At 59.5% G+C, this 14,288-nt stretch overlaps 2 protein-coding genes across 2 annotated transcripts in view; one reads left to right on the top strand and one right to left on the bottom strand.

Moving 5' to 3' along the window:
• Nucleotides 1–14,288, bottom strand: part of LOC310919502 (low affinity immunoglobulin gamma Fc region receptor III-like) — a gene marked incomplete at both ends in the record, with an annotated part of 346,992 nt that overhangs the window by 322,498 nt on the left and 10,206 nt on the right. The gene's annotated exons all lie outside the window — the stretch shown is intronic.
• On the top strand, nt 7,072–9,476 carry LOC310919532 (uncharacterized protein). The gene is made up of 3 exons (XM_083878905.1): nt 7,072–7,450; nt 7,869–7,950; nt 8,131–9,476. The coding sequence occupies exons 2-3, from the start codon at nt 7,896–7,898 to the stop codon at nt 9,312–9,314; spliced, it is 1,239 nt and encodes a 412-aa protein (XP_083735031.1). The 5' UTR covers nt 7,072–7,450; nt 7,869–7,895; the 3' UTR covers nt 9,315–9,476.

Below are 14,288 nucleotides of genomic sequence, written 5' to 3'. Positions count from 1 at the left end.
GGGCACTTTGAATTTATTGGGTTTTGGGAGAAAACCTGTTCGAAACGTCTCCATTCTCACCCATTCCCTGCAGGGTCGGAGCAGGCAAGAGCAGTTTGGGAATGGAGCCCCAGGCAGGAAGGAGCTCCCCAACTCCTCCTCCTTGAAGCCAGTGCCCATCCAAGTGTAGGGCCCAGCCATGGCCCAGCCCCAGTGCACAGGGATGGGCATTGGCCAGCCCTGCTCTGGCCAGCCCCAGCTGGCAGCCAGGACCTGAGGGTCCCCCCTGCCCCCTTGGCTTTGATTCTGGCAGCTTTAGAGCTGCTGCAAAGGTGAGAATTCTGTGGCAGGAAAAGGCCTGTCTGTGGTTTGCTCAGGCCTGTGCAAAAAGCACAAAAGCCAATGGGAGCCCAAGCAGTGGCTCTGTGAGGGCCTTTGATGGTTTTCAGAGCAGGGCTGGCTGGAAACAGCCCCTGCAGGGGCAGCTGTGAGGGAACCAGTCCAGAAATGCAGCAATTGATCATTTTGTACCTCTCAGGAAGGGGCTGAGGGAGCCCCAGAAGTTCTGCAAATCCCACACGGATCTGCTCAACAACCTGACCTGGATGCTCCTCCTTCCTGAACAAAACGTGCCGCCCTCTGGAACCTCCCAGAAAGAATATTTGGGTTCTGGCTGCAGCCACCAGACCAGAGGGAAAAGTGTGGAAATATTGAGCAGTGGCTCTGCCCCACGTCTGTGGTGAGTGACGCTGTGTGGATTCCAGGTGTCCCCAGACTGCTCCATCCCGGCCCTCGTCACCTGCACAGGGCACAGGGAATAGACAGGGCTCTGCCCCACCCCTGCCCTGCCCATTCCGAGCACCCAAAGCTGTGGGGGCGTTACTCTGGCAACGACTGGGCCCCACACATCCCGACAGTGGCTTGGGACACGCTGTCACAGTCGGTTCAGACACCCCGTGACAGTCCCGGCACTCGCAGCGCGATGGCAGCTGGGCCCTTCCCAGTGCTCTGGGACTACCGTGCCGGTCCCTCCTTCCTGCAGAGCCCAGCCCAGGGTCTCTGCTCCCCCGCCAGGCCGGGGTCTCCCCTCGGCCATTTCGGTCCCTCCACCCTCGGGGCTCCCCACTGGGGTCCCGGTCCCTCCATCCCGGCCCCTCCCACCCGGTGCCCCCCGGCCCCTCCGGCCGCGCCCCCCGACAGCCGCAGGGCCGGCACCGGCAGAGGCTCCCGAGCTCCTGCAGGATGAGACGTTCCTCGGGCAGCGCCGCCTGAGCGGGGCCCGGCTCCCTCCCGCCGTCCTTGCCCGCAGCACTCAGGCTCCAGCAGCCCCGGGCTGATCCTTCGGGATGTGCCCACCGCTCCCGCAGCGCTGCCCTTTGTCGGGAACAAGTCCAGGAGTGCCCGAATCGTCCCCAAGGCCTGGTCCAGGACCTCCTGTGAGGCTGTGCCCGAGCCCTGAGGGGGTTTTGGAGCCCAATGGGTGTCACTGCTCTGTCCCAAAATCTCAGGGCAGCAGGAATGGCAAGCGGTGCTTCACCATGCCCCGGCCCCGTGGGCCTCACCTGAGCATCCTGTGCAATTCCCGGTGCTCCTGCTCCACCTGCATGGCCAGGTGCTGTTCCCGTGGCCACCTGCTCCAGCCGCTCCCGCCTCAGCCGCTGCTCCAGCTCGGCCTTCCTGGCCACATGGCACAGGCACTGAATCATCCCCAACACCAGCAAAAACCACCAGAAAACCTTTCCGGCATCCAAAATTGCTCCTTGTGGGCAGAGCTGGGGGCACCTGTCCCACAAAATCTATCCAATGCTCAAAATTCCTTGGACAGGCAGTGGAGCCGTGTGTTTGTGCATGGGGGTGGTTTAGGAGCACGGCTGAGCTTGAGGAACCCCAGGCCTAATTCCAACACCTCGTTAAGGCTCTGCATCACCCAGAGCAGAACAGGGGCATTGGCCCAGCCAGCTCAAATTTTGCCCCATTTTGTGCTTTCAAGCCACTGCTCCCAGCCCAGGCTGTCCCTGTGCTCCAGCTGCAGCTGCAGAGCCCTCAGGACTGTGGCTCTGCTCTCTTCCTCCTCCTCTCCCTGTGGCTGCTGTCTCAGGACCAGCAGTGGCCCAGGAAGAGCAGAACTCCAAACGTGGGCTGGAGCCCCCTGAGGAGCCCTGCCAGTGGCAGCACCGAGCACCTGCTTTCCTCACCATCCCAGGGGAATTCAACACTCCCAAAGCTGCTGTGCCAGGGCTGAAGGAGGAAAAAGGAGTGAAAGGCTGAAGGTCTTCAGGAATGGTGGCATAAAGCCATGAGAGGTGCTGTTGTGACCCCGAGACTTGGCTGGGCAGTCGGTGCTGCCTTCCCTCCGCTCAGGAACGGTGAACAGTCCTGTGTGTTTGTACAGGTGTGTGCCGTACGACATGCTACGCTGCCACTCAGCACTACAATCCAACCTGCTGCCTTGGCCGCTTATGCCCGCTGCCGGTGGTGGTGCCGGGACCGATTGGTGGCCGTGAATTTGCAAAAGGAGCGATTTCCCCTCCTCCCTCCCGGCCGAGGCCGCCATTGGCCCTGAGGGGATCGAGCTGGCACCGGGGCGCCCCCTGCTGGCCGGGAATGCTCTCTGCAGCGCCCCCTGCTGGCCGGGAGTGCTCCCTGCAGCGCCCCCTGCTGGCCGGGAGTGCTCCCTGCAGCGCCCCCTGCTGGCCGGTCGTTCTCCCTGCAGCGCCCCCTGCTGGAGGTTTGATTTGTGCAGCGCCCCCTGGTGGACGTGGTCATAACTGCACCAGAGATGAAAAAACAGCCCTGAGCGGGTGGGAAAGTTCTGGTTTTGTGCTGTTGTTTGTTCTGTTCTCTTCCAAAAATTTTCTGGTAAAAAGCTATTGAACACTTTCTTGCATTTTTGCATGGAAACCAAACAATTTTTGAAATTATAAAAAGTTTTCAGGCATGGGTTTTCTTTCCATTCCAGGAAGGTTCCCACTTTCCTTGGCAGACATTTCTCTTTTAAACCAAGACAGTTGCCAACTCCTGGGTTCCAGTGTGGATGTGACAGACACTCCAAGAGAAGATAGGGTCAAAGGGCCACTTCATGCTCTGCCTTTGAAGCCCTTGGGCCACCGAGGGCCCTCCTGCCAGGTAGGACTTCTGGTCACTCAGCCACTGAGGAGCTGGGTTTGGCAGAGTGTCATGCTGTCCCCAGTGTGCCATGGCTGACAGACTGATTGACAGACAGGACCCTGTCTCACCAAAAGCAAGGCCTGACCCACCCCTGCCACACATTGGTGTTCCAAAATGTCTTGACACGTTTCGTGTCTCTGACACCCCACCCTGTGCCATGGCCTTATCCAGGCTGCCCTGGATACAGCGGGAGGCTCTAGAACACCCACAGGGGCTTTGCGACATCACTGTGTGGGGAACACGGCAGAGGAGAGGTTTGGGACAGGGGAGAGGAGAATCCAGAGCCTCCTGAAGCCTGCATTGGCCATCAGAGCAATGAAGATCCAGGGCCTTGATTGGTTTCTCTGGTGGAGGAAAAGTGCTGGAGGAAGAGTCTGGGGTTTGTTCCTTGTTGGGGGCTTTCCCTGGAAATCATTCCTTTTGTGACCCTTTGGGATTCTGCACCTTGTTGCAGTTGCTGTTGGTTTTGTTCTCTCTTTGCTGTGTCAGGAAATTGCTCTTCTTTCAGCCCTTTGGGATCTTTGCCTTTTGAGCCTCCACTGGCAGGGGGAGGGGCAGTTTTTATTGGCAGCACAGACACGTGTGGGTGCCCATGGGTGGGGACCCCTCAGTGCCCCCCAGTGTCATGGCACAATCTCATAGATGTCACTGGGCTCATCTGGATGCCCATGGGGTCCTGGAGGCTCTTTGTAGGTCACCTGGGGTTCCTGGGAGATGGTGACACAGAGAGGCCCTGCAAGAGACACCAACTGGGGGGACCAAGGTGGGGGATGACACCGGTGGGTGACGTGTCACTGTCCCCCCCACCACTGTACTCACACCGTGCCTGTTTGGTGCTCACGACGTGGGTGTACAGAACCTCCCCCTCCTCTGGGGGGGGCAGGGGGCTCTGGGGGCCCCCTGTGGGGATAAATGGGATGTGTGGGAGGGGATGGAGAGTTGTGGGATGGGCATAAAAGAGGGGCCACAGCTGGAGACCCCCCACTTACCTTTCCTGGTGCTTCCTGGTGGCTGCAGAGGAAAGAGGGGAGAGGTGACTGTGGGGTCTCCAGAGCCCTGACCCCTCTAAGATTCCTTAACCCTCAAAGGACCCTCAATTCCCATGGGGACCCTCAAGCATCCCTGAAGTTTCCCAGAATTCATGAACCTCCCCAGTGCATCCAGCCAACTCAGCCTCAAGAACCCAAAGCCCAGCAGGGCCCCTGAAAAAAACCCCAACATCCCTGCAGGATCCTCCAGCACCTTCCTAACCCTACAGGACTCCCAGCCACGGTCACAATTCTGGGGCTTTGGGTGCTGCCCTATTGCTGCCCAACTCTGTGGGGCTTCCTACAGCTGCTCTGGACCCCTGCCCCCTCATTGATACCCACCCAGGTGGTGCCACCAGTGCCAGGTCACATTTTCACCCACAAGCAAGACCAGGAACAAAAGGGATCCACTGACCCCTGCAGCCACTGCAAGAAACAGAGAGGGGAAACATCAGGATCACCCATCACCCCAGGGGTCCCATACTCCCTGGTGACCCCATGTGAGCCCACCTGTGTCCCCGTGTCCCTGAGGTGTCACCTCCAGGGCCAGCTCAGGGCTGAGTGCCTGGAACACGCGGTGCCCGTCCTGTCCCAGCTGGTTGGTGGCCACACACTGGTAGGTGCCTGAATGTCCCACATCGATGTCCCCAAGCTCCAGGATGGCATCCCGGGCCAGCTCCTGCCCATCATGCAGCCAGATGAAGGTGACAGGGGCTGAGCCCACCTGCACTGAGCAGTGCAGGGTCACGGGGTCACCTGTGTGCACCTGGTGTGACTGGGGACCGGGGGTGATGGTGGCATTGGCCACGGGCACTGCGAGGACACAGAGAGGGCTGAGTCTGGGGGGAGGGGCTGACACCCAGCAAGAGGGAGAGAAAGGGGGGATGAGAGTGGCCTGGAGGATGCTGTGAGTGGGGTCACCCTCAATCCAGGCCTACTGCTCATCCAGGACAGTGACATTCAGGGGGATACTCTTGGCCACGCTGTCCTCATCGCTGACCCGACAGCGATAGTGGCTGCTGTCATTGTCCCCAATGTGGTGCAGCTCCAGGCAGGGTCCAGTGCCCAATGGTGCCCCCAAGCCCCCCCAGTGCCAGGTGAAGGACAGGGGACCTGTCCCAGCAGCCACTGCACAGCTCAGCACCAGGCAGCCCCCAAGTGCCACCTGTGCCCCAGGGGGCTGCGCCCACAGGGACATCCCCAAGAGTGAGATAGGGGTCACCAGGGGACAGTGAGGGACACAGGGAGGGTCAGTGAGGAGTAGGGGGACCTCAGTGTGGAAGAGGGGGCACAGAGCTTGGGTGGGCCTGGAAAGGAACCCAAGGAACAATGGGGGGTTCAGGGAGGGATCACCTGGAGAGGGACAGGGGGGATGCCAGGGAGGGTGTGGGGACCCAGGGAGGGGATGGTGGGACCTGGGGACTGTGGGGGGAGATCAGAGAGGGGTGGAGTTCACCCAGGCAGGGGTGAAGAGAGCCAGTGAGGGGTGGGGGGACAGGGACGGGGACACAAACACTGCTGGGGGGACATAGAAAAATGTTACAGGAAAGATGGGGGTACCCACACAGGGCTGGGGGATCTGGTGACAGACCTGGAAATGGATGGGGGACCTGCCACAAGGATTGGGGGACCCTGGCAGTAATGGGGGGCCCCAGGCAGGGCTAAGGGACACAGGGAGCTTCTCAGACAGCTCTAAATTGACCCAACACCAATAGAGGTGCCACTAAGCGACACCCTGCGAGTGCCCAAGTGCAGGAAGAGCTTTGTGTGCTGCTCCAGCTCCATCCCCCATGGCAGGATCCAGACTGGATGATCCCCAGTGACCCCCAGTAGGCACAGCCCCCGTGATCCATGTTGAGAAGACACCTGGCTGGGGCTCCACATCCTCCTGGATCCCCGTGGCCTGGATTTTCTTTTCATTTCTCTTTGTCCTTTCAAACACCCAACACCAGGTAAAAATAAAGAAGCTGAACTAAGACAAGGATGGGAAACATGGTGGGATCTTCCAGGGGATGTGGGGCATGGTGGTGTGAGGGAGTTGAGGGTTCCTGGCAGGGACTTGGGGATTGCTCAGGGCTTTGGGCACCCCAGGCCAAGCTGCTCCACCTGCACTGGGAGACCCTGGTGGAAGTTCTGGGGCAGCTGATCAAGGACCCCCTGCCCTGGAACTGTCCCCACGTCTCCCCTTCCCGGTTCCCAGTGTCCCCTGTCCAGGATCCCTCTGTCCCCACTGTCACCCCCTTTGCCCCTTGCCCATTCCTGTGTCTCCCCACTCCCAGTCCCATCCTGCTCTGATCCCAATCCAGATCCCATTCCCGGTCTCATTCGCTGTTCCTGTCCCGTATTCTCTGTCTGGCTGTCATTCCCCTATTCCCAGTCCCATACTCCCTGCCCTGTTCCCATTCCCGTATTCCCAGTGCCGTTGCCAGTCCCACATTTTCATTTCTCTATTCCCTGTCCCGTTCCGATTTAGCAGTTCCCAGTCCAGTTCCTGTATTCCCGTTTCCGATCCCGGTCCCATCTCCCTAATCCTCATCCCATATTCTCTCTCCGGCTGCTGTTTCCTTATTCCCTGTCCCGTTCCCATATTCGCATCCTCGGTCCCATTCTCGGTCCCTGTTCTGTATCTGCAGTACCATTCCCGGTCCCTGTCCCCACTCCCAGTCCCCATTCCCGGTCCCTGTCCCCATTCCCTGTCCCCATTCCCGGTCCCTGTCCCCATTCCCGGTCCCTGTCCCCATTCCCGCTCCCCTCCCACCTGACGCCGCCGCCATCACTCCGCCCCGCCCCCGGCCCTCACACGACCAGGGAAACCCCGCGCTGCTCCCGCCCACCAATCACAGCCCGTGATCGCTCCCGTATTTGCATAACCACGCCTCTGCTTTGGCCCCGCCCCTCGCCGGCTGCAGCCGCGTGGGGGCGCTGTTTCCTCCCAGTTCCCTCCCGGCGCTCCCGGTCAGAGCGATACTGGGAGGGAAAGCGCTCCCAATTCCTTCCCGCCGCTCTCAGGATCGCTCCCGGTGCTCCCAGGATCGCTCCCGGGGCCGCGGGGCCGGGGCCGCTTTGGAACTCCCCCAGGGCAGAGCGCGGCAGCTTCTGGGTGTCGGCACCGCCCGGGCCGGGCTGGGAGCGGAGGAGGAGCGGGAGGAAGAGGAGGGAGAGAGGAGGAGGACGAGGGAAGGCAGGAGCGGCAGGAGGAGGAGCAGCAGGAACAGGAGGGACAGAGGAGGAGGAGGAGGAGGAGCGCGACAAAGTTTCCCCGCCGTAAGCCGCAGGTGAGCGGGGAGCGGGAGCTCACCCCAAATCCATCTGGGGAAGGTCTCCGGGAGGGTTTTTGCGCGGCAGGGGATGTTTGGATCTTGCAGGAGCCAAAGCCGAGCCGGACATGCCCCTGGAGGGATCTGGGGGGATCCCACGTGGCCATCGCCCGGTAGCGGCGGCAGAGGGGCCGTGTCGGGTTTGGGACCCCCGGGAGAGCCGGGGGGGAACCCGGGAGCCCCGGAGCGGGGAGGGCGCAGAGGGGCGATCCCGGAGCCGGGGGACCCCCGGCAGCCTGGAGGGGTGGGGGAGCCTGGAGATGAGCGGGGTCCGGGCCCCCCCAGGCTGAAAGGGGCGCTGACTTCTCCAGCTGCACTTGGGCGGCGGAATCGTCAAACCCAACGCGCTCAGCCCTTGTTTTCCCCTCCAAACCAGGATTTCCCGTTCCCAAACCTTGGCCCGATGGAGGAGGAGGAGGCCGGGAGGAAGAGGAAGATGGCCCGGGAGCCCCAGGCAGGTGAGGAGGAAGTCAGTGCCCCTTTCCCCCTCTCCTGCTCCATCTCCCCGCCCAGCCTGGCCCCGGCTGCAGGACAACTCTGCTGCCGACGCCGTCCTGCCTCAGCACTGAGGGGGGTCTCCTTCCCCTTCCCTGTGGAACGGAGGCAAATCCCATCCTCTCCTTGTCCTTCTTCCCCAGACACTGAGCTGAGGATGGAGCCCAGGGAGGACAGTTCCCCGCGGCAGAACCTCGTGGAAGAGACCGTTTTTAGCAGCTCCACGGCACAGGAATCCAATGGGGAGGAAAAGCTCCAGAGATCCCCCACGAGGAGGGGCTGCAAAGGCACATCACAGCGATCCGAGGAGGAAAGACACACCCTGGGCTGGGGAGGCGGCCAGAGATGCAGCTGGAGCCTGGAGCTGGGGGTCCCTGAGCAGCTTCACAACGGGGAAAAGCCCCACAAGTGCTCGAAATGTGAGAAGAGCTTCAGGCAGAGATCCAAACTGATCCGCCACTGGAGAGTCCACACTGGGGAGAGGCCCTACGAGTGTGATCAGTGCAGGAAGAGGTTTCAGACCGACTCCAATCTCCTCCTGCACCAGCGGATTCACACGGATGAGAGGCCCTTCCGCTGCCCCGACTGCGGGATGGGATTCAAGCACAACTCCACCCTCGTCACCCACCGGCGCATCCACACCGGGGAGAGGCCCTACAAGTGTGGGGAGTGTGAGAAGAGCTTCAGCCAGAGATCCTCCCTGATCCTCCACTGGGGAATCCACGCGGGGGAACGGCCCTACGAATGTGGGGGGTGTGGAAAGAGCTTCAGACGGAGCTCCCACCTGATGGTCCACCAGAGGAGCCACATGGGGGAACGGCCCTATGAGTGTGGGGAGTGTGGGAAGAGCTTCAGGACGAGCTCCCACCTGATCCAACACCAGAGGAGCCACACCAGGGAGAGGCCCTACGAGTGTGATCAATGCGGGAAGAGGTTTTCGACCAGCTCCAATCTCCTCACACACCAGCGGATTCACACGGATGAGAGGCCCTTCCGCTGCCCCGACTGCGGGACGGGATTCAAGCACAACTCCACCCTCATCACCCACCGGCACATCCACACTGGGGAGAGGCCCTATGAGTGTGGGGAGTGTGGGAAGAGCTTCAGGCAGAGATCCAACCTGATCAGACACCAGAAGAACCACACTGGGGAGAGGCCCTACGAGTGTCCACACTGTGGGAAGAGCTTCTCAGACATCTCTAACTTGACCCAACACCAACTGAGCCACCAACAGCAGCCCTGTGACTGGCCCGAGTGCGGGAAGAGCTTCGTGTCTGCTCCAGCTCCATCCCCCATGGCAGGATCCACACTGGATGATCCCCAGTGACTCCCGGTGGGCACAGCCCTGGTGATCCCTGGTGCTGGTGATCCGTGTTGGGAAGACACCTGGCTGGGGGCTCCACATCCTTCTGGCTCTCCGTGGCCTGGATTTCCTTTTCATTCCTCTTTGCCTTTCAAAACACCCAACACCAGGGTAAAAATAAAGAAGCTGAACTAAGACAAGGATGGGAAACATGGTGGGATCTTCCAGGGGATGTGAGGGATGCTGGGTGAGAGGGAGTTGAGGGTTCCTGGCAGGGACTTGGGGGTTGCTCAGGGCCTTGGGCACCCCAGGCTGACTGGCTTCAGCTGTGCTGGGAGACCCTGGTGGAAGTTCTGGGGCAGCTGATCAAGGACCCCCTGCCCTGGAACTGTCCCCATGTCCCCCTGTCCCAGATCCCAGTGTCCCCTGTCCAGGATCCCCCTCTCCCTGCTGTCACTCACCCCCTTTGCCCCTTTCCCATTCCTGTGTCACTCCACTCCTGGTCTCATCCTGCTTCCATCCCAATCCAGATCCCATTCCCGGTCTCATTCCCTGTCCCTGTGCTGTATTCTCTGTCTGGTTGCCGTTCCCATATTCCCAGTCCCACATTCCCTGTTTTGTTCCCATTCTCGTATTCCCAGTGCCGTTGCCAGGCCTGATGTGAGGCCTGCATTTCCATTGCTATATTCTGTTCTATTCCTGTATTCTCAGTCCCGTTGCCATATTCCAGTTTTCCTTCCCATCTTCGTATTCCCCATCCCGTATTCTCTGTCCGATTGCTGTTTCCATATTCCCTACCCCACTTCCATATTCCTAATTCCAGGTCCCATTGCAGGTCCCTCTCCCATATTCCCGGCCCCATTCCTGGTCTTTGTCCCACATTCCCCATCCCTGTCCCCTTTCCTGTTCCCCATACCTGGTCCCTGTCAACATTCCCAGTCCCTGTCCCCATTGCCTGTCCCAGTCCCCATTCCCAGTACCATTCCCCAGGGCCGCCTCTCACACGGGGCCCTGAGGGCTCCACAGCTCAGGCTGCCTGTGGCACACAAACCCTTCAGCCCAGCTGCTGTCCTTGGCCGGCTGCAGAGAGCACAAGGCTTTGGCCATTTCTCAGAGGCCCCCAGCTGGCCAGAGCAGCCCCTCCTGCCAGCACCCGCTGTGCCTCAGAGCCCTCCCTCATGCTGGGGACAGGGAGAGGACACGGGCCTGCTGGAGGCTGCTGTTCTTGGGACAGGAGCAAGGCTGCAGCTCCAGCCTTTGGGCCCTGGGCCGCAGCAGCCCAGGGGAGGCCCAGCTGCAGAGCTCCCAGTCCCGAATGGGTTTCACTGCAACATTTTGAACACTAATCCCCATCCCATATTCTCTCTCCGGTTGCTGTTTCCATATTTCTTTTCCCGTTCCCATATTCCCATACCTGGTGCCATTCTTGGTCACAGTTATGTACCTCCAGTACTATTCCCTGTCCCTGTTCCCATTCCCAGCTCCAGTCCCAGTCCCATTCCTGGTCCCTATCCCCTCTCACTGGACACCACTGCCATCACTCCGGACCACCACCCCCCCACCCGCCCCCCCCCCCCAGCCCTCACATGTCCATGGAAACACGGCTCTGCTCTGGCCTGGGGTACCCCAATGGCACTGGCACCCCCCCACTGGGTCACACCCAACACGCCAGGGGTTCCCAATTCCGCAGAGTCCCCCTGCACTGGGATGCTCTGGGATGCTCTGGGATGTCCCTGTGAGCAGGGGAAAGGCTCTGGTCACACCAGGGGGTGACCCGTGGAGCGGAGCCCACCCAGAGCTTTCAGGGTCCCACAGGTACAACAATGGGGACACTCAAACACCCCTCATCATTTAAGACTCTCCAGTGGTGGCTTAGCAGGAGGATAGAGAGGACCTCGGGGAGAAAGAAGGGCACCCAAAGATGGGTGCAGGGACCCCAGAGAGGGATTAGGGTGACATGAGAGAGTGGGTTTTGAAGGACCCAGGCAACAAAAGAAGATGAAAAGACAGCAGGGAACTGAGATGTGGGATGCCAGAGAGGGATGGGGACCCCAGGCAGGGCAGGGGGACCAAAGGAAGCTGTGGGGGCTCCCCGTGCCCATCCCCGCACTCACTACGCACCGTCACACAGAGCCGGGTGCTGCTCTTCTGCACGGCTACCCCCTCGGAGTGCACCTGGCAGCTGTAATTCCCCGAGTGGGAGACCCCCACAGAGGGCACCAGGAGCTGCAGGGACCCCTGCGGGCCCCCCACCAACTGCCCATCCCGGTAGAAGAGGTGCAGGACGGGGGCTGGGGGCTGCAGGGTGCTGGAGGTGCTGAGGCAGCTGAGATTGAGGGGGAACCCCTTGATGGTCTCGGAGTGACCCTCCAGCACCGGCACTGTGAAGAGCTCTGGGAAGGAGAGGGGAGGGGGATTTGTGACTCTGAGTTCCTGGGGAGGGGCTGTGGAGTTGTAGGAGTGGCAGCTGTGAGGTGCTCACTGTGCACTGTCACTGTCACCGACGCCAACTCGCACGACCTCCCTGAGACCCAGGATTTCACCCCACTGCCACAGCAGTAGTGGCAACTGTGGTGCAGCTGCAGAGGGGACAGGGACAGCTCAGTGCCATCATGGAGCTCCCCCCAGTTTCTTCTCCTCACAGTAGAATGACACCAAGGTGACCAAGTTGTCCTCTGAGCCCTGGCAGTGTCACCATGTCTCCCTCCAGCAACGGCTGCACCGGCGCCTGCAGCACCAGCAGCACCTGGGGTCACCAATACCAACACAGGGGTCACCTTGCACCGGGATGTTCTAGAATGTCCCCTGGTGCAAGAAATGGGCACTGGTCACACCAGAAGGTGACCTATGGAGTGGAACCCACACAGAGCCCTTGGGGTCGCGCAGCTGCAAGGCTGGGGACACAAAACCCCCTTTCTGCCTGAGAATCTCATGGGGGGCTGAGCCCACTGACAGCTCTGTCACATGTGTAGGGTACCACTCCTGGTGATGGTGAAGTGGTCAGATCCCTTCTGCCCCCAGCGCTGCCCATCCTTGTACCAGGTGGTGGCACCGGTGGTCCCCAAGCCCTGGCAGGTCAGTGTCACCCAGTCCCACAGCACCGCTGGTGTCCAGGGGGGCTCCACCAGGAGCTGGGTGGTCTGGGCACCTGCGGGTGACAGGGGACACCAGCCTGCCAGGCTCACTGATACCTTGGGAGGGTTGAACTGGAACAGAGACTAGACAGAGCTGAGAGAATAAAGTAGATATTTATTTAAAGGCATTAAAGGATACACCTTGGGCAGTACAGGAGCCTGGCCTGGGCTACACCCAAGGTAGATCCCAAAGTGGTCAAAAAATTGCACGACCAATCAGTCACGAGGTCTCACACTTTTGTATGTTTTGGTTCATTTGCATATTGGTGTTAATTGACCAATTACTGCTTCAGGCTATGAAGTCCCATCACCATTGTTTTCTCTCTTCAGTCCACCATTGTTTGTGTTTTTGGGCCTGAAAACTTGTGACCGTAGTCCTTGGTCTCCAGCAGAAAAAAATCTGTTTTGTCTACCTGTTCTGTGAGGAGAGCTTACTGACACTTAATATGAGACTCAGAACTACACCCCCTGGCAGCACAGAATCTGAAAAACATGAAAGCTAAAACTTAAGGCATCACCACTGTGGGGCTGGGGACAGTGGAGTGGGGACGTGGCATCCCCCAAGGTCTCACTGACAAGGCCAAGGGTCTGGGCTGGAAAGGAGAAGGGACAGGGCTGGGTGGGGGTGGCACTGCAGGGACAGCGGCACTTGGGGGTGGAGTGTGGGGCTGTCCTCGACCTGTCCCCATCAGACACTGGAGTGCCACAGATCTGTCAGGGATGAGAACTCTGCGGTCGCCCCGGGCCCAGGCAGGACAAGGGACAGTGTGGATACCCCAGGCATGGGGACACCACGGCCACCCCGTGCTGGCACAGGTCACTCCCACCCACCAGCACCACACCCCCAACCCCGTGGCCCTGTCCCCATGGTCCCATTCTGATGGCACCTGTCCCCATGGCCCATCCATATGTGACTTGTCCCCTTGTCCCTGTCCCTACATCTTTGTCTCCCTGTTCCTGTCCCCACTGCTGCCCCAGCCTCATGATGCTGAGGCATTGAAGACTGTAGTCAAAATAGATAGTGCTGAGATAATGTAGCTGGGACTTCCCTTTTGCTAACAGAAGCCAGACTGAAGGAACTGATAAGGAACTGATAAATCATGAGAACTGTCAAACTAGGGCTTCTGCATCCTGAATAATCAATAGACCCTATGAACACAATACAATCATAAATCAAACAGTCCTGGGAAAAACAGGATTTAACTGTCACAAACACTAAAGGTTAAAAAGTCAGAGCTGAGGAAGACAATCTTACTTCATCATTTTGGGACCCCACCCCATTAAAAAGACCACCGACCCATTTCAAAGAACAAACTAGGCATGCTTGATGGCTTTTTGGGCTAATTACCATACGAAGCGGGGAATGGGAGGTATCAGAGCTATGAATATGCATTTGTAGTTTGTGTATTCAATACTCCTGTAGATAAAAAGACCCTGTGATGATCTGTAAATTGCACGTGTGTTTCTGGGAGCTATCCTCACGCTGCCCGGCGTCGTAATAAACATACACTTTCTAACTTTAAACTGTTAGAGAGTCTTTGTCCGTCATAGTTGGATATTGGTATTAGATCAATGTCCATAGTTTTTTAATAAATCAATGCCTCTTCCCACATTCCTGTCCCTCCTCTCCTGATCCCCCTTTCCTGTCCCCAGAGACCAGTTCCCCTGTTCCTGTCACCCTTTTCCTGCCCCCACGGCTATTCCATGACCCCGGTCACCTCATTGCACTGGCTCTGCTGGCCTTGGGGATCTCAGGCAACCCTGTAGCCCCCCTGTGCCCCCTCCCCACCAGTCTCTACCTCACCAGGGCCCATCCCCAGGATGTCAGGCCCGTGCCTGGGGCACTCACCCCACAGGAGCAGCA

The sequence above is a fragment of the Zosterops lateralis genome, assembly GCF_965231275.1.
Source record: "Zosterops lateralis genome assembly, chromosome: 27".
In the NCBI taxonomy this organism is placed as follows: Eukaryota; Metazoa; Chordata; class Aves; order Passeriformes; family Zosteropidae; genus Zosterops; species Zosterops lateralis.
The sequence above is the reverse complement of the archived record's forward strand: the minus strand, read 5'-3'. Positions and strand labels throughout refer to the sequence as shown.